Genomic DNA, 26,390 nt, shown 5'->3' with positions numbered 1-26,390 from the left:
ATCTACAATAACTTAGCATTGTTAACTGTATCCCACTTGATATTCTAAAATTTATGGTGATTTAAATCAATCATGGCATAAATATATGCCAATAATTTTATTATTTTTTTAAATAATGCGTTGAGAATTTTCTTGATGTTTGATAATTGAAGTGCCTTAGCATGCCCCATGAAAAATTCAAAAGCTAAGGGGATTAACATTTTTATTTTGATATATAATGTATTTATTTGTTCTTAAGATGACTGAAGATGAGTCTCAAAAGAAACTCAACGTTTTTTAGGATATTATTTAAAAGAAAATGAAATAAATAAATAAAGGAAACAAATTAAACCAATGGTGACTCACAAGCAAATTCAAGAGCATCACTTTAATTGTAATGAGTGCATATAAAAGCGTGCTCGCGCGTGCAGCAACCAAATCCAATTTCGGATTCCATTTTTCTTCTTTCATCACAAAGTAAAGATAATAATTTAGGAAAACACAGGACCGAGAGAAACTATATTCACCAAAAGCCACATTTATTCCACGCGTGAAGGAAAAACAAAGAAAAGAATACTTTGCTCACAAATCTCTGCGACTCATTAAGTTCAAACATGATTATCTCTCGTCAAGGAAAGTGTGTTGATTCAACTGGGAATACAAATATATATCATTGGATTAGAGCGAAATGAAGTTGGAGGCACGATACCCACAACAACAATTATGATAACACTCAGTAAAATTCAAGACCCAATAAAAAACATAATAACCCATGTATTATGAGAAAAATATAAAAGTGAATGACAAAAGAAAAAGCTTATAGAGCAACGTACCATGAGGATTTTTACCTGTCTCTTCTTTCTCTCCCTTTCAAAATTTGTTTCCCCCGTTCTAAGGAGAAGAATTCTTCTACCTTTTTTATGGACTTAACTAGAGGGTTTTTTTTTCCCCTCATTAATGAGTAACGACCCAACAAATTATAATATACTATCAAATCAAATTCTTGATTATTTTCATTCCATTTTTGCCTTTATAATTTCATGTTTTCTACATATTCAAATCAAGACATTTAATTGGATAGAATCATAATTGTGAGGCCGGACTTGAAAATCATAAAAAGGAAAGCATTTTCAATTTACAACAATAGTATTTTATATTATGTTATATCTTATTATAAAAACTATTATTTATTTATTTATTTTTAATTTGTATTTGGAAATCCAAACAAAATACAATGTTCATATAGAAATAAAGTTATAAATTTTTACAAGTGTCTAAATAATTACGAAATTATTTTTAAATTTAATCGTTAAAACTCATGCTCCATATTAAATTCGGGAAAAAGAGTTAAAAATTGAACAAGACAAAGTTACAAATTTAAAAGATATAATTGTAAAACATCAAATTTGAAAGACAAATTTGCAATTTTTATCGTTTTAAATTTATAACTTTCATTCTCCATTTTAACAAGGAATACAAATCTTACTGATAATGTTTGAAAAGGAATATATCATTATTTGAACATTCATAGTCATGACAGCTTTATCTTTCGAATTTGCAATTTTTTTTGTTAAATTTACAACTCATTTTTTCAATTTTAAAATTGAAAATGGATTGTAATATATGGAAATATTAGTTAAAGACTTAAAAGACCTTTTTTGTATTTTAAAATATGTTTAGACTTTACTTGAATTAATGATCCAATTTCATTCTTCCTTGTTTCTAGCTTGCTGCAAATTTTTATGAGAAGCAATGCTTAGGCTTGGAATTTCTTTTTTTTTTTTTTGTTATTTCATTGGATTATCTGAATATTGTCGGGTCTAATTATGATTAGTTATTTTAATTTTTTTTTTTTGGCATTTGTATGAATTTAAATTCAAGACCTTATATTTAAACAGTTCCAGTTCCTTTCAACTAACATGGATTTTGTTTATTGGACTTGAAATCTTTTTGCTCACCTCAACCATGCTTGCAAAAACGTAAAATATTTTATTTATAATGAGTTTAATTACGATTTAACTATAATTTTTCTTAAACCAGCACTTGACCGGTTCAATAATGAATCCAATTTTCAGGATGTTATATACCTATTGGAAATTGGAAGGACCGAAATCTGGTTTCTAAATTCAATGTAACGTAAGAAGGCAATATTGAAATATGTCAAGGCCTCACATGGTTCAAGAATGGGCGTGAAAATTGTGTACTCCAACATGCAACTCCACCTATCCTTGTCTTGTCCCCAACGAACACTTCTGCTGACTCTCACAGAATTTGTTTGAGTTAGCCAATAAACAAGTACATCCAAAGTATTTGGAGGTGATGAAATAGTATTCGGTCCCTGTATTGCTATCACACCGACGTATGACCAGATCGAAGCTGGTACCATTCCAATTTTAACATCATCATCATCACTATATACTATTATTCATCTTCACAAGAAACATCATTGCAAATTCTCTTTCACCAGTCGCTCTCCAAATTTTCCTTTTACAGTCAAGCTAAGGAAAAATAGACAAAAGCTTGCATAATTCACGACACTAAAACTCGCCCTCACAACCTGCCAACTCGATAAAGTCTTGCAACCATTTTCCTTTTTTGACCACGAAAGTGAATTTCTTGTATTGGACTTCTTTTTAAAAGAAGTGCGTGATGATGCTGAATCTTTCTTATGAGCCATTTTGTGATGAAGTAATCAAAAAAGTAATCAAGAGGAAAAAGGGACAAGATAAGAGAGAAATTAAACGACGTTAGGATCCACTGAGACATGTCTTATCCTTCTTTCATCCGCAGAATCTTCTACTTAAAATGCACGTACCTGGATGCAGTTATTCTACGCATAATACTCCCAATTTGGTTGAGCACTGCTGCAGCAGATGGTGAGAAAGATGACTCCACTATTTCTAACCATTAGAGTTAATGCATGTTCCCTTATTCCGAAACAATACAAGTTGCTTACGATCACGATCATCAACAGCACTAAATGTAATGTGAAACTCATTCAATTCAAGTGTAGCAAATCATTGTTTCAACTTTTAAATCTTCATTTTTTTATTTTTTATTTTGGTATCCTGACAGCATTTGCATGGCTGTCTGACTCTTGGAAGTTCCTTGCTTTGTGCCCCTGTCCCATTTTAGCTGTGGAAGGTGGGCAAGAAAGAGAGAGATAGAGGGTTGAGGCAAATATCTCGTTTGAATAGGAACAGTAGGGAAATATATTTTATGCATAGTCACAGTGTTTCTGACACCAAGACAAGTTGATCAAATGAAACGGAATAAAGTGTAACTTATTCACTGCTCCAGGAGAAAGCACTGCTCTTTTTCTTTTTCTTTTTTTCTTATCAAGTCCTCCTCAAGTTCAATATCCATCTGATATTAAATATCAACGCCCCTTCTAAAAATAATTTCAAGAATTCTGGTCCCAAAAAAAAAAAAAACTGTAAGAATTAGGATGATAGGATTGATGAGAGTAAGTAAATAATTTCAATGCATGGACGAGGGAATCTTTAGATGGAATTCCATATCAGAATCTACTCTGTACCTCAACTCCCTTTCCACTATAGACATCGGATAGATTCCCTTTTCCTTGATTGGGGCGAGTAATCAGATATGTCTCTCTTGCATTATGATATTTTGTATGAATATTAGTCTTGACAAGTTGCTCAAATCTTGTATTGGTATGTAGGTAGTAAATATAGATTGATTAATTGATTATTAATGATAACTTTTTTATTTCTCACTTGTATTTTTTTCATTGGAGGCCATGTTGTTTGTATCACAATTATGCATTGAATGTGAATATTTTTTTTAATAAGAATTCAAAAACTGATGACAAGTTTTGAATAGACCAATTTTATAAGCAGTGCATAAAATGGCCCAAAATAGCTATCAGGGACTTGGTTAAATTAAAACCTGGAAACATAAAATACGAGCCCATTAAAAAACTAAAAGTTAGTGGATCCCAGAAGCCAAACCAGCCCAACATTTTGCCCTGTCATTGTTCTTATCCAAACCTTTTCTTTCTCTTATCCAATACAACAAGGAATGTAAATTTTGTACCAAAAAAAATAAGGAACCTACTACTTCGTTTTTATTTATAAAAAAACTATTATTTTTTATTTTTTTATATAAGTAAAATCACATATTTTAATAAATATTTATTACACATTTTTTAAATCGCTCATAATAATTTACATTAACAAAAAATAATTAATGTATATTTATTTTAATTAATATAAAGTATTTTAGTTCAAAATTTTTATTTTCAAACATAATTATTATATTTAATTAATTTTTTTAAATAGTGTGATACATTTTATATATATATATATATATATAAAAACGAGAAGAGTATAACTGTAGTCAATGTTGGAGGCTTTTTGTCAATTGCACAAGTGGGGAACGTGGGATCTAGATGATAATCCCATAGTAGTGGGCACAGCTGGACCGCACCATGTAATGAATGAGCAGATTCAAATAATTTTTAATACTTGTGAGATGGGAGGAGGATATCCAACTATGAATGCACAGGCACGACGTTGAGTAATGGCCGCTGAATGACCAAAATAAGCAAATAATAATTATAACAATACCGTAGAGGCAGATAGGGCCATGTCTGAATGGCACTTTGGCTAAAAGAGAAGGAAGCTGTTGGCGAAGCCAACTTCTTTGACATCGTAAACAACAAAAAGTCGCATAGTGGTTGAGAATTTTCCACTCTAAACGCACGCGCCTTTGCTTCCTTTTCCTCAATTCCTTCATTTTATTCTCATCAAGCCCACACCGCGTTCGCGCTTCTCTTTCTATTATCATTCTCCAGAATCTCCGCTTCTTCCGTTTCTTGGGGCCTTGGAGGAAGTTATGTGCCCTCTGAGGTTCATCTTGGTCTTCTTCTCCGCGGTGCTAGCGGGTTATTTTGCGTGGAGGACGGTGCGTTCCTCGCCGGACACTCGCGTCGCTTCCGATGAATCTACTCGTGAAGACAAGTCTCCCACCAAGAATGATTTCAATTTGAAACAGGTGCGCTCTTTATTTCACGATCGGTTCTTGGTTGTTCTTTCCTCTCCTTTTTCCCCTCACCACAATGCCTTTTGGGTTTCAGGCGATTCAGAACGGATTCTGGGTATTCGTCGACATGGCTAGTGGGAGGTATCTCTGGAGAAATCTGAGGGCTGTGAACAGGGACACGGAACAGAGAAACTCTTAGGACTAGTGTCCCCAATAATGGTCTTGCCCAAATACGCACAATCTTATCTTCCTTATTTTCTTCATCTGTTTTGGAGATGAATGGCTGTAGTACTACAATTTGATATGGAAATGGACGAGGAGAAACTTTGGTGTAAAACTCTGCTTGTCTAAACATTTTTTCTGAAAATTTCGATGTTAGTTTTCCGAGGCCTGACAACTGATCTGCCCAATTTTTTTTTTTTTAAAGCCATGAAATGCATTCAATTTCCCAGAAGATTCGTTATTTAGTATACAAGCAAGCAGCTTCAACGGATACGTACTACATTCATACGGAAATATACGTACAACCACTTATTTCAGGAAAAAATATGTAACCATGCGTAGCAGTGGGAGCATGGTGTTTATATTTATAGGTCAGATTGTAGCTTAATGGACATGTAGATAAGAGTTAGCAGAGCACCTTGGGGAAGAGGTGCATACCTAGCAAGATAGGACCCAACCCACATGGCTACCACCACTAGCGAAACTACGCTACTACTGGTTTTTCCACAAGCCCAACTTGCAAATGACAAGCATAGTGTTAGCAATATGCCACCCCTACCACCCAGAATCCATGCCATTACATATCCGATTTTATAGCCAGTATCCAGCTTCCTGTCGAACAATGCCAGCAGGCTGCTAAATGTGAGGGACAATCGGGATCCAAATGTTCGGAACAATAACAGTGACACGAATGCTGATCTAAGAACTTCCATGAAGGAACCTCTCTCTTCTAATTTTTCCTCCTCTTCCTCCTCTTCCTCCTCTGTTTCACTGCTGTTGCAGGAGGAGCCCTCATTGACGTTGTAGTGCTCCCAGTATATTCGTCATGCATTTTCTGCCTCAGTTTGGCCCACCTATACATTCTTATCTCATCATCAAATTCCGTGCCGTAACTCCATCTTCTCCTGTAAGGTTGCTGGCGAAATTTTAGAGACTGATCATACTGAATTCTCGTTGCCTCATTGGAGAGAACCTGTTTTAAGGATGAAGGTAGAAATTATATCTGGATTTTAAAAAGCACATATGCCAAGAGGCAGAGTGAAAGAAAAGCCTAAATTCCTTAGAGAATCAAGGAACCTCAAGTGTTTTCTAAGCCGTTCCAAGTTACAAGATTTTTTTATTCCGGAAGTAAGAATTTGTCTAGTGGTTTCAGCTTGAATTTAAAATGAAGAATGATTTAACGTTACGTATGATGTTCGTTTTCAAACAATCTGCAATCTTCAAAAACCATCTAGTCAGCTTCAATTTTTCCCCAGGCATAAACCATGAAGCTGAAGAACCAACAACAACAACAACAACAACAACAAGCCTTTATCCCACTAGGTGGGGTCGGCTACATGGATTGCAAGACGCCATGTGCTCTATCATGAAGCTGAAGAACCAGAAGTAATAAAAGGAAACAGTCAGGCATCTGAGGGTTCCTAGAGGTCCTCTTGCCCTGAACTATTTTCCTCGTACATTATACACAATCATTTTTCTACATTGCAAGTAAAGGTAAATGGGTAATGCTCACTTCATATGCTCGACGAATGCTCTTGAATAATTCTGCAGCTTGTGAATCCTTGCTAACATCAGGATGATACTGCAATCACAGCACAATAACAGACAAGGAAAATGTGTTGATCATTGTCATTAAGAACGAGAATTTATGGGCAAGGCGAGAGAAATAATTCTACATAACATTTTTTGCAAGAATTTCAGTTAGGATATGTCATGCTGCAATCAAGCAGTTCAAGCATCCAAGTAAAAATTATATGATATGAAAGCAGAGCCCATGGGGCTACTTAGGCTTAAGGTGGCAGCACAAAGGCGCCCTCCTGAGGATTGAGAATGCTATTTCCGTATGAATGCATCGGTGAAGTATAATTTAATGACTACAAAGAAAAGCAAATACTAGAATTGAGATCCAAATCAAAAGACACATTGAACTCTTTCAGAGTCTAATATGGTGAGAGCAGATAAAACAGCTATCCTGAACATAATACTCCCTCCATTTCTATTTATAAAAGAAAAAAATTGTATCACACAGTTAAAAAAATCAATTAACTATATTAATTATATTTAAAAATAAAAGAGTTAGACTACAATACTCTTTATTAATTGTGTCAATCAAGCCGTCATTAATTGTTTCTTATGATCATGAATGATAAAATTATAAGGAGTAATTTAAGAAGTTTGCAATAAATGCTTATTGAAAAATGTTATTTTGTTTATATAAAAAAATAAGTTGAAAGTGATAGTTTCTCCTATAAATAAAAATGGAGGAAGTATCTCTTAGCACATGTTTAAAAGCATATTCGTGCATGAAATTCATGATCAAGCTATCAAATATTGCTTAAACTCGAGAATTCTGTTGCTCCACAAAAAGAAACGCTCTGCAATTCTGAATGTGTTAAGAAGCTGTGCCCTCGTTGCCAGGTTTAAGGAAGTGCCTACTACGAGAATGAACAAGGGAAGAAGAATAACTGGTGAACCGTCATCCCCTAAAAAATACAATGTTTGCATTCATTTCTCTGCTATGATCTCTAAAAAATACAATGTTTGCATTCATTTCTCTGCTATGATCTCCACAAAGCAGAAAAACCTTCTTAAATAATAGAATTTTTCAAGGCAGGAATTGTTAAATCATTATGATGACAATGTCAGAGTCCAAACTGGGAAAATCCAATGCTAAGACAACAAGCTGCGTCAAGAATTAATCAGCTCTCACCTTTCTGCACCAGATCCATCAATCCTCCCGTCCTCCCAAAAAATCAATCATAAGGCATATCAATACATAGTTTAACTAAATTATTAAAGAATACCCTTCCCCTATTCTGGGTTGTCATAAAGCTTAATTGAAACGAAGATCAGCAGAGTTTTATTAGAATGAGAAATAAGTCGGTACATTCTAGTTCATGGTTAATTGCAAATCCTTAGCGGAAAGGTTGCATAATATAATAAAATTAGGACACCCAGATCATTGCAGTTACTATATCCACTCAACTTCCAGGTCAGTGACTAATCCATCCCTTAAGCATACAGCTTCCGCCAAATCTTGGAATTCCAACTGCGTAGAAAATTTTCAAGGCCAGATGCCAAATTTTTGGGTCAGTCTAGCTCAAAAGACAACCAATTCAGCGATCATACAACTCTGTTACATGGTTCAAATGTTTTCCATTGTACTGAATATTGATGCATCTATACAAGCATACCAAATGAGCTTAAAAAAAAAAATTAACAAGTTTTCTAGAACTGACTGTAAAGTAGGAGTGTGAAGGTTATCTAAAACCCCATAACTCTAAGCAATAGCTGGAAGCCAGGAATTTGTTTTCTCAAATTCCGAGTCCAGAGTCCAGAGTCTCTAAAGTCCATACTTCCGATTGCAGTCCATCACAAGCCGAAATCCCCAGACTAACAAAAATCAAAACATAATTGGAATATGAAGTTAAAGAACCCAAATCCCTAATACTTAAGTACGAAGGAAACAGCAAACCTTGCGAGCGAGCAGGCGATAAGCCCTTTTGATATCGGCAGCGGTGGCAGTCTGATCAAGGCCCAACACGACGTAGTGGTTCTGTTCGCCGTTGACTGCCGCAGCCGAGGACGATGCTACAATAAGTGAGCCCCACCTGTAACCGTGCCAGAGACCGCGGTGCCGACGGTTACTCCAGCTGGGTGGAGCAGCGATGAACAGATTGGAATCGACGGTGGAGTGCAACCCGCCACCACAGCCAGCGATGGGGATGGGTCCCACCAGAAGGTACGCTTGCATTATTGTTCATGAATTAGAAGCACTCCCCTTTGCCCCTCAAAACTTCAAATTCTCGCAAAATGACGCATTTTGACGGTAAGCATTGAGCAGTGGGGTATCTCGTCCAATTTTTTTTTTTTTTTTGACCTCAAAGTATCTCGTCCAATTAAGGATTACAATTTTTTAAGTTTTAGTCCATGCTAATTAGGACTGTGCAAAAGTCTTCAAATCCTGTCTGGTCCAATCCAACTTGAGATGATCTCAGTCTTGTTCGGTTGTATAGTCACTGGTCCTTCAGGACCAAAAAGACTAAAAAGACCAGGCTATTTTTTGGGTTGGACTAGACAAGAGACCAGTCATCCGGACCACTTGATCCAATCCAGTCCTATTAATTTTTTTATTATAATTATAATTAATTTATTTTTGAAAAATGTTTAAAGTGTAATTGATGTTAAGGAGATGATTGTATAAAGATTTATTAAGTTTGTTTCTAAATTGTTATTGTAATATAGTGTTGTTGAATTTTGTTGAGTACTGTTTTTGTTAAAGTTATAAATTTAAATAATTTAGACTATAACAGAAATATTTTTTTCTTATTGTTAGAAATTATTATGAATTTATTATTATTATAAGTGTTTTTACTATTTTAATTGAGTTTATTATGTTGGAATGGATTATTTTCTCTCATAGAATAAAAAAAAAAAAAAAAGCTAAGTGAGTACTGGACTGACAGGACCAGTCTCCCAGTCTTATGGACCAAGTCCGCTTCTATTAATCTTCAAGTTATCATTGGACAAGACTGGACTACGGGTTGTCTAACCTAGTCTTTTTCATGAAAGAGACCAGACTTTGGGTTAGGATGAAGTCCAGTGACGTCCTGTTTTTTGTGCAGCACTGATGTTAATCATGATGGCCCCACAAAAAAAAGGGACAATCAAGAGTAAGAAATTTGTTAAATTTCACAGTTGAGAATAATCATTCTTCTGTTGTCATCAAACAGGGGGGGGGGGGGAAGGAAATCGCTCTTCAGACCGTTGCACGCACCTACAAATGAGTGCTAATTTCCAAAATAACAGTATCAAAAACGTTTGAAGTTATTTTTCAAAAATTTAAAAACATGTTTCTGTTATTTTATAACTGAAAAATTAACTGTCTACATTTATATTGTTAATCATGAATTTTATTTTCTATAATTATTTGATACTCAGAATTATCAAATCAAAATTGAGTATTATTGAAAATGGTTTGTAATATGATTCTGTTTATTCACAATACTAAAATGTTAGATTTTATTTAAAGGAACGAGTCATTTTTGCTAAATTCAGCCACTGTTTATATATATTTAATTCTAATTAGACAAATAGGCCAAAAGTTACGCAAATATTAAAAAAAAATCACTTGGAAAAAACCAATATCTTTATACAAATTTCATCAAGAGTTGCATGATCATGTCTTTAAAATACTTTTTTCAAAAAAAAAAAAAAGACTTTGCCCATCATTTAACTTTCACAGATCACAAATTTCACTGAGAGTAATTCATCATACCAGAAGAAAAAACCATAAAAGTGCAAGGGACAGTCATAATACCCACGAAGATGTAACAGGGGGCACCCAAATTAATATTCCTTATTCATCGATTCGTCGAAACGCCAGACAACCGAGAAAGGAAATCTCCCAGGAACCCCAAAAATCTCAGATTCTTTGCTTGCTTCCTTTTTCATCCTGCTTCGTTTTCGGGTAATTCTTATCTTTTCGGTTCTGAAGTTGCTCTCGCGGCTCAGTACCATTTTCTTTTATCATTCCCGGTATTCAGGCAAGCCTTCACTAACCATGCTTTTGGTGAATGGCACACTGGGTTCATGCTTAGTTTTCAATCGGATACTTATTACAAGTTTACAACACAAATCTTATACACCATCTGTTTTCGTTTTGTCCGCTTGTAGGTTGGGAATGGTGGGATGGTTTTTTCGTAAGATGGTCGAGTTCAGATCTGAGGACGATCATTCTTGTTAACGCAACAATTATATAGTTAGTGTTAAGAGAGTAAACACAAGAATCTTGGTCGAGGACTTTGCTAGATATCCTCTGCCCAAATTTTCCCCTGCTTTTAATTAAGCCTATAATGTTTCATTTCGTCCTTATCTATAAGGAATGCTTTAATACACTGTATCTGGACTCCAATCATGTGAAAATACTTCCTTATCCACAAAAACAGGTGGATAAGATGATTGATGATATCACAACCTACAGGCTTGCTATCCTGAGATTGGCGTGTCTAGTCATGCGGGAAAGCACAGTGGCTTGTTCCATATTAAGCGGGGAACTGAAGTGGTTAGTTTGTTTCTATAACAAAGTTATTGAAGGAAATATAGCAACACAGTTCAATGTTTACCTTGAGCAAGTTGTTACTTCTCTCTCCACTTTTCGAGAGCAGACATTTGAGTGACATGATAGTCCGGACCCTGGACTGCCATGAGCATAAAATTCTTGAACGTTGCTGTAAACATGGCATGAGTGAGATCAGAAATTTCCAAAAGAAAGCAGAGGTAATTCATCTTCATATCAACGGGGAAGCATGCTGTGAAAAGTAGATTTCGCTCTTGAAACTGTGCTGCTTGCTCACTAATTAAATAAATAAGAACTTAATGCATGCATTATTTTCCAGGCATGGATGTGTGACGGAGGTAGAGAAGTTTTCCAGGTTAAATAGTGCAGTTGCCAGTTGGTGCCGAGGAATGAGAATGTTAAAAGACATTATAAATTATTGTGACTGCTACAATGTCATCGCATCTGCTAAATATGGCACGTAATGTCAACTCCTTGGGCTTATCTCTTTGCCTGCAAGGTTCTTCTGCTCAGTCAAATTCGTGGGTTCAGGGAAAGCTTGCAATACTCCTTCCTTTTTTTTAATTTTACTCGTAGCCTAGGCTTTCCTTACAAAAAAAGAGACATACACACCCTCGTTGACACACAACTGTATCGATATTGGGTTAGAACTGACATTATTACTGGGACATCTAACTGTTGACAACAACACTCCTTCCTTGTGCCGAGGGGAATGTGGAATAAAATCAGAAAGGCCTTTTTTTCTTGTTTTCTTTCTCAGTATAAAATAAAAATGATTAGTACATAAAATTCTTTTTTTTAGTAACATTAGTACATAAAAATCTAAAATATTTGAGGACCATATATGGCATACATGCTTATATTTATAAGTTGAAGGTCCGCATTTGTTTCATTAACAAATAAATGTAATTATATTAAAAGTAATTATATTGGAGATATAGTTTTACATTAAACGTGAGCACCTTTTTTTAAAAAAATTTAATTTTAATTATCACATTATAAAAAACAAACCTCTTTGATTATAGCCAACTTTGTTGATTAAAGGTCCTCATTTTATATTAATTTTTTATAAAATATTTAATTATCATTCTTCTTAAATTTTAAACGTTCAGAGAGAGAGAGAGAGAGACGTGGGGAAAATTTTGGAGGCTAGGAGTTAATTTTAATGAAAGAATAACACAGTATTGCACACAAACACACATGTTCTTTTTTATTTTGGTGGTTTTGAGGAAAGCGAGTAAAGGACCGAAAAAAAAATGGCCACCCTCAATTATTTAACCCTGATCCCTCTAGGGAAGGAAGATATTTCGGACTTGATTTTGAAACATTGATAGTGACGTCGTCTAGGGCCAGCGCAGCGGATGAGCTCTGAGGGACCATATCACTTTCTCAAATATAAATACTGGAGCGTCACGGAGTTCACTGCAAATCTTCAGCTTCGCCCTCTTTCATCCCAAGTTTTGGGCTCGAAAGTCTTGTTTCGTTTGAAATCTCAGAGGCTTGTGCTCATGCTTTTGTTAGAACGACCTGACTGTTTCGACTCCAACAGGTCTTGCACCTCATGATCTACTCTGTTTAAAGGGTTCACAAGTTATTTCACGGATTGGCAAGTCTAGTGTATGTTTAAGGCATATAATATAATTGATTTTTAAAAAGTTTAGGTTCGCTGGAATTTTACGAACGGTGCGCAGATGATGTTGAAAACTGCGGCTAATTTGCCTCCAGAGTCCCGAGATCGGAGGTTCTTTATCCATGGACTTGGCGCTGATAAGACAGACTAGGGCTCAAAAGGAATATTTTGAAAGACGAACAATAAAGGAATATTCGAGATTATTTCTGTCTTCCTCTTGGAATCGCAGGAATAGCCATCATCATGGGTCGTAAAAATAGTACAGAAGCCTCGCGAGGGGTTCGTGTAAATCTGATTTTACTGCCACCAAGACGAAGCGGCAGGCTAGTTTTGGCCGGCTTCTCGGCATAAGGTCTCAGAAAATGTCCTGAAATGAGGCGGAAATGGAGAAAAGTGAGACCCAGCCCAATATTCCTCTTACGCAAGCAAGAGGAAAACACCAGATTTAATTAATTTAAAAAATGAACTACTAAAGTAGGGTAAAGCACAGTGCCTCGCGAGCCGATAACTCCGCCGCTGATGAGGGCCAAAATAATTGACGCTGCGATTGAGTGGCGCTAGAAAAGTTGACGGGGTTAGGCATAACATAAATAACAGTTAGATGGCCGAAGCAGGTTTCCGTGGGCCAACAAGGAATTTCAAGGCGAAGTTCTTTAGATTAAACTAAAACATGAGACAGAAGGTAGTCACAATGGAACTAGCCGACGAGAAGACGCATGGGATTTGGGATCCTGAAGGTCAGTAGATTTTAGTGAAGTCATTATACTTACTTATTTGCTAGCCATGTTTTCTCGTATGAGTTAGAATTTAATAATAAGAATAAAAGACCAACACATATCCTTGTGTGCGGTTTGGATATCTTCCCTTGAATGACCAGGACACTTCTGTGATTATCTGCAGCATGGACTTGTTCCTCTGTCTGGAGGAACCCTGTAAATGTATCAGCAGCATGCAATATATGGTGTTTAAAAAGCAATCACCTAATTGGGAAAGGAATCGAGAAGTTAGAAACTATTGGAGAAGCCCCTGAAGATCATGTTTAAAGTGGTACCTTTTGGCTTTGTTATTTATTACTAAACCGATGTGCTGTCATCCAAAGAATGGATTAATTTTGATCGATGTCAGTTGTGCAAGAAACCCCTGCAATTACAAACGCTTAGAAATGTAGCAAAAAGAAACCAATTCCGATTTGACCATTACTCAGGAATGCGGCAGTACAGCAACAGAATTTGAGTGCGGAAACATACCCCACTTGACGTGAGATTTCAAAGTTGTTTTGAGCGCAGGATAATGAAGCTTCACGTGAGGCAACCACCATGGGTTAAAAAAAAAAAAAATTAAAGCATCCCAAATGAGATGCTATTGAATTGAAAACGCCAAGGTAAAACAGGGATGCGAGTGAGGGAGTGGGCACTTAACTAAAAATCCCAATCCACCCTCCAATATAGACAGACTAGTAGCATCTTCTTGTCCTGCTTCTGCTACCCATAAGTCTATACATCTCGACTAATCATATCCCAATATCCCATATCATCCACTCCCTTTATTCATACCCATAACACAATTACCGAAATCCTCATATAATTCATTTTCATTCATTCATTGATATATATTTGAACGTTTTCAAGATCACCAGCACAGGCATCACAAGTTACATCATCAAAAACATTTGATCATAATCCAGCGTGGTCATGTCCGACTATTTTCCCACCTCGCGCTCACGGGCCTGCATCATTCTGAATCGCTTTCCATGCTCCCCATGGCCTTCAATCCTCTCGGTCTCTGCATCATGTGCATCAAAAACACATCCATTAGCGCTCTCGATAAATATTCCCACACAAATTACAATTAAAAGTCTAGGACATTATTAACAGCCCACCTTCTTGTTGCTTTTCTTCTCCCTCACTTCATATCTCTCCTGGCACATATCAGTCAGCCACGCCCCAGGACTCACCAACTGCATCCACCAATCACACACAACCATTCACCAAGACAACTCCATCACAACAAGAAAAAATAAGGAGAGAGAGAAACAAGGGAAAGAAGCAAATTTAAAAGAACAAGAGTGGGGGCAAAACAAAGATGACACTCACAAGTAAGCTTCTTTGAATCATCTTCGCCCTCTTCTTGGGTCTCTGAGGGGGTTTGCAGCCTTTCATGGCCAGAAAATCCTCTTCTTTCTCTTTACTGGATAGCGCGATGTAAAGTTTTGGCCACACCGCCGCTCTCTCCTCCCCGTTATTCCCGTCCCCCGAAACTTTACCGTTGTCCTCGCCTGCCGCAGACCCTCTCGTGGTATAGTACCGATCCTCCTTCTCCGGTGACGCCGATTTCCTAGTCTCTACGCCGGTGGACCGAAGCGTAGACCCATCTGAATTCCTGCACAGGGGGAAAATTTCCTGCCTTAGCTTCGTTATTTCATTTTCCTTCATAATGTCTCCCAACGACCAGAGTTAGAGAATGAGAAGGAGAAGAAAATAGAAGATCCCTCCGCTATTCTCACCTTGTGAAGCGATTGGGCTGGAAATGAGTGTTTTCTTTGTCAGAAGCTGTGATCCCTGAACGATCTGCTGCCGATGAAATCTTCCTTCGGATTCCACCGTTTAATCGCGCTGATGCCCGAGGGTCTTTCACCCTCACGCAACGGAGCCGCTTTCTGTTGCCCCACTGCAAGAAAATTTCTGACTCCGAGCCTTTATAACCCCTCTGATTCCTCTCTTCCGTCTCCATAGCTGCCATGAATAAAACACAAAACAAGCATGTTTCAATCTTCAAGGAGACTTATATTTCCATAATGAACTAAGAACCTCAGAAATTTTCTCAAGTTAATTGAAGCCCAAGGTAAGAAACCAGAATCAGGGAGATTTCGAGCACGCACCCACTCTCCTCACAATCGGATTCCCGGAGGTGAGAAGCCCAATGGAGGACTGTCAGAGACCGCCAACGGATGACGATTTGGGTTTTGCACAAAACTCAGCAGAGCACTGGTAAAAATGGCCTAGTCAAGGAACAATTCTGATTTCCTCCAACTTCAAGATCTATGCGTATAGCATATAGGTGAACTGATATCCTCGCTAAACTAGCCTGCAAAACGAGAAGTGCCCAGGTTAGAAGGATGATCGGAGATAGGAAATCCATTTGCGAGAGAACCGCAAATGAAAACAAGAAAAATAAACCTTACAATGGTATATCTCCACGTCCCGAAAAATGGAAGAAATCGATTTCCCTCTGCAAAAGAACGAATTTTCCTCCGAGATAAACAAATTATAGATCTTTCCAGTTGTCAGATTTCCAGCCTTGTGACAGACTATCCTTCGATTCTCGATGTGCCTTGCAGAAGGGGCCGTGCGTGGTGCAGCGTGTGTTCTCTATTCCTCTGATATCTCAGTGCGCCTTCTCTCCTATGTTCTTCTACCCTTCCTGCTCTTTCCCTCTACTTATCCTTCTTTCTCCAGTGATGATAATAACTATAGACAATTAGACCCGTTGGATAGGGGATGAGCGGTTAGATTCAGCCCCCTCGTGGCTTTCGACTTCCGGGTCCTTCGCACGCTCGCACGTATCTTCGATTTTCGCACAATCACAGTCTTTTCCAATAATTGGGATAATAAAAAAAATGTATTTTGAATTTGTTCGTTTGTTCTCTTTGCAACTTGCCATCGTCTCCGAATTCACCGTCATGTTTATAAATTAATCCATCCTATTTTTATTATTATAAAATATTTTTAAGTATCTCATTGAAATTAAAAAAAGTTAAATAATTAATTTTAAAAAATATATAATAAATTTTAAATTTTATTTTTATTTAAATAAAAAATTTAAATTTATACAACCTTCTTATTCTTAGAGTTGATATTGCATCGAATATTTAATATTAAAAATTAAAAAATTCTTCTGAAAAATATCCTATAAACTGGAGGGAGTATTTGTCTTCAGATTGCTGGTTGAAGTTAGTTGTTATTATGTTGAAGTGATTAGGTATATCTTTTGCATTTAAATTTAAATATCACATTTTACCAACAAAAAAAAATAATTAAATACCACGTGCCAACCAAGAATTGTTACGGGGAGAATCACAAAAGTATCTTTCGGATTATTTAATTTAAATTAGATCATAAATGTTAAATTATAAAAATTTATAATTCAATCCCTCAATTTTACAATTACATTATGATAAATTTATAATTTATTTTTTAAAATTTATTTTTTTATTAAAATTTAAAATACAAGTTATAAGTTTTTAAAATTTAACACTTAAAATTTAATTTAAATTAATTAATTTTTTTAATATTTTTCTGTCATTCTCCCATTATTAAGTTGCTGTGTGGCATAGCCCTGGAGATATGTAAGATAGAAAATTGATGTGAAACGGGGATGGGGAAGGGCCGAAGGGCGTGAGAGAGGCGAGTTGAGAAAACAATAACTCTTTATTCAATATTCAAAATTTGTCTAAATACAATTGTAAAACTTTAAGACTATTTAAAGATTCCTGAATATATCTTAATAAATCAAATCCTAATCTAGTCTTGAGGTGTGATAAAATAATCTATATTTATCTAGATACCTGTTTTATTGAAAATAAATAAAAGTTAAATAAATAAATATTGATAAGAAAATCTAATTAAATCCTAAATAATGTAATAGATATTCCAAATATCCTTATTTGAATGATCATAATAAAATACTCACCATCTAAAGTAAACTTAATTACATGCCGTTCATATCTTATCAGTAACGTCACGCAATACAGGAATTCAAAGGTATATTCACATAGCCTAAACTAATGTTTTCTCACAAGTCACAAATTGACATGCTTGGATGGTTCTTCAGGAGGTATTCTTGGCACCGAAACTTAACACTCGGTGAAAATAAAAATGTATCACGTTCGATAAATTGGCTTTTTATATGTAATTTGGCATATTTATATTGATTTTTTGTCATGGATTTTCATTTGTTTAATAGAGCCATTATATGTTGTTGGGGGCTGGGTTTTAAAAATTATATGCTTTCTTCAATCTCCATTACAAGATGTATCGTAGAAAAATTATTTAATTTTTAATAAGATACTCAATGGAATATTAATTATGATTTACAAAATCATTCCTATTTAAATGTATTAAATATGTGAAAGAATATGATAAAAATTTAAAAATTCTTCATATGAATAAGGATAAAATTGAAAGATTATTATATTTTTGAATCGAATTAATAATTAATGATTTAATCATTTTTTTTATTTTGCTAAAATAATCAGAAATAACTTTTCCAAATTCCAAAGCCCAAATTTAGTCTGAGAAGGAACGAGAATTTTGTCATGCTAGTGCGCCGGGAATGATAGATGCATTGTCCGGCCTTCTCGGTTTTCATTGGAAGCGTCTGTTTTTAAGGCCAGATCCCAGAAGCATCTCATCCTGCGTTCCTTCATTTATTTTTAAAGAGTGGCAAGCAATATGCATGAACAGAAAACAAAAATGTTTATATGATTCTTACAAGTTGAGTTTTAAAAATTAAAAACTTCTTTATTTATTACAAATTTATGTTTAAATATTTATAAGTTATGTTTCGGATATTAAAAACAACAAGTTCATGATTAATTAGAGCTCATAAAATGTCTATAAAATAAATTTATTATATTTATATGTTTTTATTTTATGATAATATTGATAACTCATTAATGTTAAATGAATAAGTTGTAAAATAAATTAAATATGTTGGTTTTTAAAAATTAAAAACTTTTTTTATTTAAAATTAAATGATAAAAATATTTTTTTTATGTCTGATAACCTTAACCTTTGTTTGGGACAATTTTACCTTCAAAATTTTAAAAAAGATGGCAATTTCATTCCACAGTTAACCTAGCTAACTATTGACCGTTGAATATTGGCTTTGACTGATTTTACACGTGTTGCCTTCTCCTTCCTCTTCTCTTTCCTCGCCTTGCTTCAGAGCAATCATATCCTGCACCCTGGACAAGACTTTGTCAGGCTCTTTCTGGATCATTTCCTTGAACATGAGAAGAGGGATCTGGATCCCATCAGTGTCTTGATTACAAGCACAGAGTGAGTGGCGCTGCGTGGCTGCTTCTTTGTTGTTAGATTAGATCAATGGATTTGAGAATTTTGAGAGTAACTGTAACTGCTGGTGAAATAAACCCAAGAATTCATTACAGCCCTCCCTCACGCATACTGGTCCCTCCAAAAATTCAACATGTTGGCCGTCTACCTCCTTCCCTCCAAAAATCAAAACTTTCTTCTGCAGTTATCTCGTACGCCGCCTTCCTCGTCCCCATTTTGCTCTACTTTGTTCTTATCGAAACTTTCTCCTTCATCTTGTACCCCACAAGGCTAACGTTCCAAGGGAACATTCACAGCAAAACAGAGCAAGATGAAATAGCAGAATAACAAAGAGCAAAGGAAACATTTATATTTATCACATTATTCCCCGTTCCTTTTTTCTTAGACTAATTCACATACTTAAATAAGCCCAAAAATCATAAAGAATAAATCAACAAGCATCTACCTTGTGCAGCATCAGCCTTGAAGGATGATGAAGATTGAAGTTGGTGGATGAAAGGAAAGCAAATAGAAGCCGTGAGAAAGAGGAGCGGGAGAGATTTGTTATCCTTTTATTATAAGTTTGTCCCAAAAAAAAGTGCCACACATGAACTATAATTCTTTAATTTCACATGTAGCAACTTCGACGGAATTTTCCCAGCTTCTTTAATTTCACCGTCATCATCAAGATCCCAACCCAAATCCTCCTCCTTGTCACTAGAAATTGCACACTCCACAAGCATGGCTCTAGAATCCTCCGTCCACTTTAGTCTATGCATCGTATAAAAATACCTACTCTAGAAGCTTTTATGGTTAGTCCTGTCAGGGACAACGTCGCCATATATCTCCTCAACCCCTTCATTCTCCACAATCAAGTCTTTAATCTCTTACCCTTTCTTGTCTAACTCAAACCTTGATTTCCAGTCATCGTGACTTTGAGAAAAGATGAAGTAGGCAATTCTCCATGGACAAAAAATAAAAAGCTTGAACAGAGCCAGAACACAACACAAACAGGCATAGGATTTGATTATTTATTTTTTTATTCTCTTGGAATAAAACAAACAAAACTTGATGAGCAACAAGGGGATGCGGATAGAATGCATGAGAGCTCCGAGTCAAATGTTGGGCTAGAAGAAGCAGTCAAGCAAGAAAGGAGAACACAAAAGTAGATCTGGTAGTAATAACAAGGAAGGTCCCACTTCCAGCGATCGTTAGAACGCCGCCGACAACCCTCAAAGGAAGCTATCACCGACACAACCCTCAACAAATGCAAGAACTCGAAGTGTTTGGTATCTAGGAACTCGGTATCTCGTCCCAACTTCTGGCTTTTCTTTTGACTTCGCGTTCATGGACATGGACAAGATCAACAGTAGGACTGAGAGGCTGGGTGTGCTTACTCGTTGATTTCATCGAGTAAGAGCAGAGTTGGATCTAATTGCTCTGAACAAGATGAGGAAAGAGAAGAAGAAGCAAGAGGAAGGAAAAGGCAACGTGTAAAGTTATTAGTCAATGGCAAGGTTTAATGGCCAACAATTTGTTAGGTTAACCATAGGGCGAAGTTATTCCCTTTTTTTTAGATAAAATCGTTCCAGGTAAAAGTCTAGAATACCAACACCCTTCAAAACAAAATTACAGGCTATTTTTACCCTTTAATTTTTTTATGTATTAATAAATTATATTTAAATATTTATAAATAATGACTCAAATATTAATAACATGTTAATGATTAAATAAAGCTCACAAAAATACTTAAAAAATAAATGTATAATGTATATTTATTTATTTAACATAATATTGACATCTAATCAATAATGAAAAAATGAGTTGTAAAATTTTAAAAAAGTTAAATGTTAAAAAGTGATAATTTTTTTATGTATTAACAAGTCATGCTCGGATATTAACAATAACGTGTCTGTAATTAATAGCAACGCACACGTATGCTTGAAAACAAACGTTATGATATATATTATGTTTTTAATATATAATTCAAGAGCTTTAACAAGTGAGTGATAAAATGTTTTTTGAGCAACCAAGGGGTTAAGAGCTCAAATTTCCCTTTGAAACGTTTGACCATGTTTAACCATTGCTTTAGCCACCGATGATGGCAGCCTCCCCGTTGGTGGTGGAGCTTCGTTGGTATCGCTGATAGTGACTTGAGAGAGAGAGGGGGGGGGGGGAGCATTTACGTCATCTCAATAAGAATTTTAATTATGACCGAGGTCCTTACACCTACAAAATAATATCATATTTTATTGACTCTTTCTGTGAATATCTTGATTACAAGGACTTTAGCAAGATTCTCCCCAAAACAAAATAAGAAAGATCGCATAAAAGTCCCACGAATAGGTTCTAATTTCTAAAAAGTCCCATGATATGCTCAAATAACTCCAAAATGCCATAGACGTTAACTGTAGTTGATTTTTAAGATGAATTTACCAAAATATCCTTACTTCACACCCCTTGGACTCCCCTCTCCTCCCACAATGGCTAAGGTTCCAAATCGTTAATGGCACCCTTAAATGACACTGTTGGCAAGACATTGAAAGGTACTTCAAAGGAAGATGATGATATTTTAAAACGGCATATAAAAAATTAACATTTTAATTTAAATTTTAATAATTAATTTAGGTTAATAAAAATTTTTAAAAATATTTAGAGATAAGTAAATTAGTAGAAAATAATTATTAAATTTAACTTACGATATAATTCTAAATTAATTTTAAAAAAAATAAATTAATTAATTAATTAAAAAATATATTATTAAATTATTATTATTATAAAAAAAGAGAAAAGGTATGAATAACAAAAAAAGGGAAGAAGAAGTAAACTTTCAGCGCTCTCCCGGTGCAATGATTATGTTTATATAATCATAATAAAAAAAGAAAGAAGAGAGAGGAAAGAAGAAATAATAAAAAAATGTGAGACCCACAGTATTTTTTTTAAAAACCCACCTCCTTCTTTATTTCTTCATTTCTCCTTTTTTTTTCATTTCTCTTCGTGCGCGAACAGAGGGGGTGACGGTGCGCAAGTTCGCCAGTGCTGGGTTTTAAGGTAAGAGTTTTTGATAGGATATTTAGGGTGTGATTTCAAGCTTTTCAAGACTAAGTATGTGTTCTAAAATTTTTTCTTAGTCATCTTTCCTCTTTGGTTTTTGATTTTAAGGTGGTAGAAAATTTAGGATTTGAAAGAGAGGTGAATTTATGTTAAATAAATATGGTTTTTGAGGTTGTTAGTAGTATAATAAATATTCTAGAGTATAAATTTATTGATGATCTTTGAATTTGTGACTTATGGATCAAATTTTAAACTAAATTTTTATTAAATCTAAAAATATATGTTAATTTATTGAGATTTAGATGATTACTTGGGATGAGAAATGAATTATTATGGCTATAGAATTATGATTCTAAGCTTGAGACTCAATTTTCAATTGTTGAGTATTTTAGGTGCGAATTTATGAAATAAAAAAATTTAAATAATAGAAATTAGTTTAAAATTTAATTTTTAGATTTTTAATGTTTATTGATGAGTAAAAGAGGAGTTAAAAATTTTACTTAATAGTATTAACTCTGAATTTGTATTAAGATTGAGATTAGAAATTATGTTATATTTTTAATTCTATTATTAGAATTATTTTATTAGTTTCAAAAATTGAAACTAATATTTATAAATAATATGTTATTTGTAGATTGTATTATTGGTGAAGATTGTGGTGGGAGAGAAATTATAAGGAATAATTTATTGAAAAAACCAAGAGATAACCATGCTTTTAACTTGTGATTAGTGTTACTTCATATTAATTGGGTGATTATTGAGAAAATTATGAATTTTTGTAATATTGTATAATTGTGCAATATTATTATGAATTTGTTTGATTATTGTGGGAGGTGTTGGGAGATTTGATATTGTTGTTGTATTTATGTGCCACATGGTACGTCCCTATTGGAGATCAATAGGTGGCTTGTAAGGGCTCGGGCTAATCTACCTTTGGTCAGGTAATTTAGCACCGAGTGAAGGTTACGGCTCGAGGTTAATGGAGGGATATAATGATGGTTATTTGTGTGTATTGTAATATTTCTTATATTTATTAGAATTATATTATTTTTAATTTTTACTTAATAAATACACACTTAACTGTTTGTACACACTATCATAAATTGGCTTTGGTTACTGGGACTTTTGAGTCTCATTATGTGGTTAACAATTTTCAGGAGAAGAGCCACGAGTGACACGTGGAGGAGTCCCAGAGGCTTAGTGGTATAGATCCACTGTCCTTTTAGGTATTTAATTTACAATTTATAATGTTTTATATTGCCAATATTAGGTCTTTTTGTTTATTGACAATTATATGAATATATAAATGTAATCATGCTTTCAAACTATTTCTATTTTTGGTACACTTTGGATAACTGTAAATTTAATATTTGATTTACTTTGAATTGGTTAAAATGGCATGATTATGAGGTCAAATAACTGGCTTGTTTTGAAAATTGACTAAATTAGGTATTTTACTTGTTGGGAGTATAAGGATGGATAAATGTGATTTAATTTACTTGTTTGGAGTATAAGGATGGAGAAATGTGATTTGGCCTAATGGCACGTGGGTGGTAAAAATTTATCTGAAATGTTATATTGTGTGAGTTGAAGTCAATTATAAGATATTTTATATTGAAATTATTGATATAAAAATGTGTTGGGTGGCTGTAACCCAACTATGATTGAGTTAAATTATTTAAAAAAAATTGGTGTGCTACAAAAAAGCTTGAGCATCAAGGTGTGATGGGTATAAAAATTCAACATGATGGGTCTTTTTCAGAGGGTAAATTTGATTATCAAAGCACGCCCTAGCATACTTGCAAAGAATACACAAATGTCTTACAAAGCTTCATTGATTGGCTATGATTCAATGGATACAGATCTTCAACTAAATGGTTTATAGGAGCAGCTAGAGGAAGAAGAGAAGTACCACCTTCACTTGATCAATTAAAAACCATCTAACTTGAGATGGAAGTGCACCCACCACCTTCTTCATTTGCAATACTTGCATAGACATCAAGAAATCACCATACACTTTCTCTCTTTGATCAATGTTTTTATTTTTCCCATCATCTCTTTCCTCCTATCTCAATGCTGTAACTCTTCTAATGTAATGGCATTGTTGGTTGTTGGTTATCACTATAGTAAGAGGGATGTCTTACCATAATGGTGGCAAATTGAAGGCAATGACAATGACAATAGCTGGATCGAATTTAGTAGAGGGAAATGTAAGGGGAAGGGAGTGAAGAAGGTGACTAGAGCTTTGGTGACAACTAGTGGCCTTGGTAAGAGACTTTGTTGCTCTTGAAAATACACTCTCAAGAAAAATTATATATGTGGAAATACTAAGAGGGCAGCGTGCTTGCAGATGAAGGTGAAGAAGTAGATGGTCTGGTGTGTGTAATTCTGACTAGGTTCAAGGTGGTTTTAGGAATGTTGGGAGGAGAGTAAAAGAAGAAGGATATTTTGATAAATCTACCCCAATAATTAATTACAAGTAAAATCCATAGGACTTTGGAATTATTTAAGTATTTCATCAAACTTTTTAAACATTGTAATCCATGGGTGGGTTTATCTATAATTTTCCTAACAAAATATGTATTGGATAAAGAATGGATGTAGGCTAGAGTCAACTTACTAAGGAAAGTAAATAGCCAAAATGAAAATGAGCTAAATTAAGGGGAAAAGGTTGGTTTGAAAATATAAAGAAGATTGAAGGTTAAATATAGGCTAGAGTTAAATGGGAAGCTAAAACACGAGTAGAAGAGGCTACATCTAAATGTTGCATTGAGCGGTAGTTCCTGATTGGTGATCCATGTTTTTAGAGGGAGGCCTCTCCTTTATTTATAGACGAGTTTGGATTTCTCCATGATCTTCACTTTCGTGGAACTTGTCTTTAGTATTCATCACTTTGATAAGCACCATTAGGTTGATAAAATCTAAACGACCTAGATTGAAGGAAATAATTTTATACTTTAAAAAATGGATTACAAAAAATTAAAATAAATATTTTTATGACTAATTTAGTCAATATTTAATTTTGAGAGTCTAATTTAATATTAAATTTTTTATATATTGACTATATAGACATATTATGTACAAGCCATATTTAAAATTTTTAACTTATAATTTAAAAAAAATAACATTTAGGAAATTATATATTTTAATTTTTAATATTTTATTTTTAAAAATTAAAAATTATAAAAATTTATAATATTAAATCTGGATTATGTAGAATATATTTGGATAGTCAATATATGAAAATTATAAAATTTTGAATATTAAATTAAACTATATAAATCAAATTTGTACTATTTTAATTGATATTAAATTATTTACTGAAATATTTATAATTTTTTATTTTAATAAATATAAAATAAAATTAAAAATTTAAAAAATATTAAATCTGAATGATTTACGTTTATATATTTTACCATGGTAATAAGTACCCAAGACGGGCCCACTTCCATTGATTTTAGAGAGCAGCTTCTCTGGCATGGTTATCTTTCCCACTCCCACAATTTGAATACCACAGGTGGAGCATGGAGGCAGTGCCTTGACCTGGTCTTCTTTCTAAAATACATGTACAATCATTATTGAATGTGATATCTTCAAGGCCACAATTAATAATTATATCCGAGCTAAAAAACCATGACACTGATTAATACATACGATAACGTTGGTTAGCAACCATAGTAGCTTTCATTTTGATCTAATTTGGGGATACCTTTTGTTAAAAAATATATACTGCTCTGGTGCTGTGTATAAGTCATGAAAAAGATATTTGTGTTGGTTTTATTTAAAAAACATCTTAAAAATTATTTTGTCCATCTTTATCCTCTGCTAACTACTAAATATTAGAGAGGTTATTAAATATAATAATAATTTATTTTTAAAGCGTGCATCCTTTCCAATCTTATTTATAAATTACTTCTAATATTTTTACCAGAACAGGAAAAATTTTAAATATTATTAATTTTTTCTAAAAATTCAATAAATGTTCAACTTGTCCTTAGTCAAAATAAATGCTTTTAAAAAAATATTCTAACGTTTAATAGCATTCTTATTATTTAATTAAAACAAAAAGTTACAAATAAGTATAATAATTATTAAGATGTCTCGTGAATATGACAAAAATAAGTACATTTTCACTACTCTACAAATAACACTAGAGGAGTATACTCAAATGGGAAGGTGCACGAGAAGTGCTCTAATACAATGGATTCAAGCTTGTGTGGTAAGTCAGAGGCTTTGGCCTGATTTAAAGCATGTACAAGGCTTTTCTCATTTGAGCCTACCTAAATTTGGCTTAGCCAAAAGCTTAAACCTTTTAAATAAGCTTGTATTTTAGTTTTAAATGCCTCGAATATACTTTATGACTATTAAT

At 34.2% G+C, this 26,390-nt stretch overlaps 2 protein-coding genes, 3 long non-coding RNA genes and 1 pseudogene across 5 annotated transcripts; 3 read left to right on the top strand and 3 right to left on the bottom strand.

Moving 5' to 3' along the window:
• Positions 1-4,600: 4,600 nt before the first annotated feature.
• On the top strand, positions 4,601-5,320 carry LOC129292862 (uncharacterized). Its single transcript, XM_054930530.1, has 2 exons — positions 4,601-4,995; positions 5,078-5,320. The coding sequence occupies exons 1-2, from the start codon at positions 4,837-4,839 to the stop codon at positions 5,180-5,182; spliced, it is 264 nt and encodes an 87-aa protein (XP_054786505.1). The 5' UTR covers positions 4,601-4,836; the 3' UTR covers positions 5,183-5,320.
• A 194-nt stretch (positions 5,321-5,514) lies between these two features.
• Positions 5,515-9,034, bottom strand: LOC129292852 (uncharacterized; annotated as a pseudogene).
• A 1,407-nt stretch (positions 9,035-10,441) lies between these two features.
• On the top strand, positions 10,442-12,011 carry LOC129306543 (uncharacterized). Its single transcript, XR_008592227.1, has 3 exons — positions 10,442-10,675; positions 10,882-11,484; positions 11,604-12,011. It is a non-coding gene; the product is annotated as an uncharacterized LOC129306543 (long non-coding RNA).
• A 714-nt stretch (positions 12,012-12,725) lies between these two features.
• LOC129288733 (uncharacterized) lies at positions 12,726-13,952 on the top strand. The gene is made up of 3 exons (XR_008588062.1): positions 12,726-13,278; positions 13,405-13,651; positions 13,815-13,952. It is a non-coding gene; the product is annotated as an uncharacterized LOC129288733 (long non-coding RNA).
• Positions 13,953-14,487: 535 nt separating this feature from the next.
• On the bottom strand, positions 14,488-16,335 carry LOC129288726 (uncharacterized). The gene is made up of 6 exons (XM_054925456.1): positions 16,096-16,335; positions 15,793-15,998; positions 15,418-15,646; positions 15,008-15,293; positions 14,794-14,871; positions 14,488-14,696 (listed from the first exon to the last, which is right to left on the bottom strand). Exons 3-6 carry the CDS (start codon positions 15,642-15,644, stop codon positions 14,646-14,648), a joined length of 642 nt encoding a protein of 213 aa, XP_054781431.1. The 5' UTR covers positions 15,645-15,646; positions 15,793-15,998; positions 16,096-16,335; the 3' UTR covers positions 14,488-14,645.
• A 2,398-nt stretch (positions 16,336-18,733) lies between these two features.
• On the bottom strand, positions 18,734-20,509 carry LOC129288949 (uncharacterized). The gene is made up of 2 exons (XR_008588104.1): positions 19,434-20,509; positions 18,734-19,258 (listed from the first exon to the last, which is right to left on the bottom strand). It is a non-coding gene; the product is annotated as an uncharacterized LOC129288949 (long non-coding RNA).
• Positions 20,510-26,390: the final 5,881 nt, after the last annotated feature.

This window comes from Prosopis cineraria, unplaced genomic scaffold, assembly GCF_029017545.1.
Source record: "Prosopis cineraria cultivar Desert tree isolate PC_DT_omini unplaced genomic scaffold, ASM2901754v1 PC1, whole genome shotgun sequence".
In the NCBI taxonomy this organism is placed as follows: domain Eukaryota; kingdom Viridiplantae; phylum Streptophyta; class Magnoliopsida; order Fabales; family Fabaceae; genus Prosopis; species Prosopis cineraria.
This window is presented reverse-complemented; position numbering and strand designations above follow the sequence as displayed.

Coding starts and splice junctions, on each gene's coding strand:
- LOC129292862 (XM_054930530.1), top strand. CDS start 4,837: ATGTGCCCTCTGAGGTTCATCTTGGTCTTCTTCTCCGCGGTGCTAGCG. Junction 4,996..5,077: donor ATGATTTCAATTTGAAACAG/GTGCGCTCTTTA, acceptor TTTGGGTTTCAG/GCGATTCAGAACGGATTCTG.
- LOC129288726 (XM_054925456.1), bottom strand. CDS start 15,644: ATGGAGACGGAAGAGAGGAATCAGAGGGGTTATAAAGGCTCGGAGTCA. Junction 15,294..15,417: donor CAGCCCAATCGCTTCACAAG/GTGAGAATAGCG, acceptor CCCCCTGTGCAG/GAATTCAGATGGGTCTACGC. Junction 14,872..15,007: donor TGATTCAAAGAAGCTTACTT/GTGAGTGTCATC, acceptor TGGTGGATGCAG/TTGGTGAGTCCTGGGGCGTG.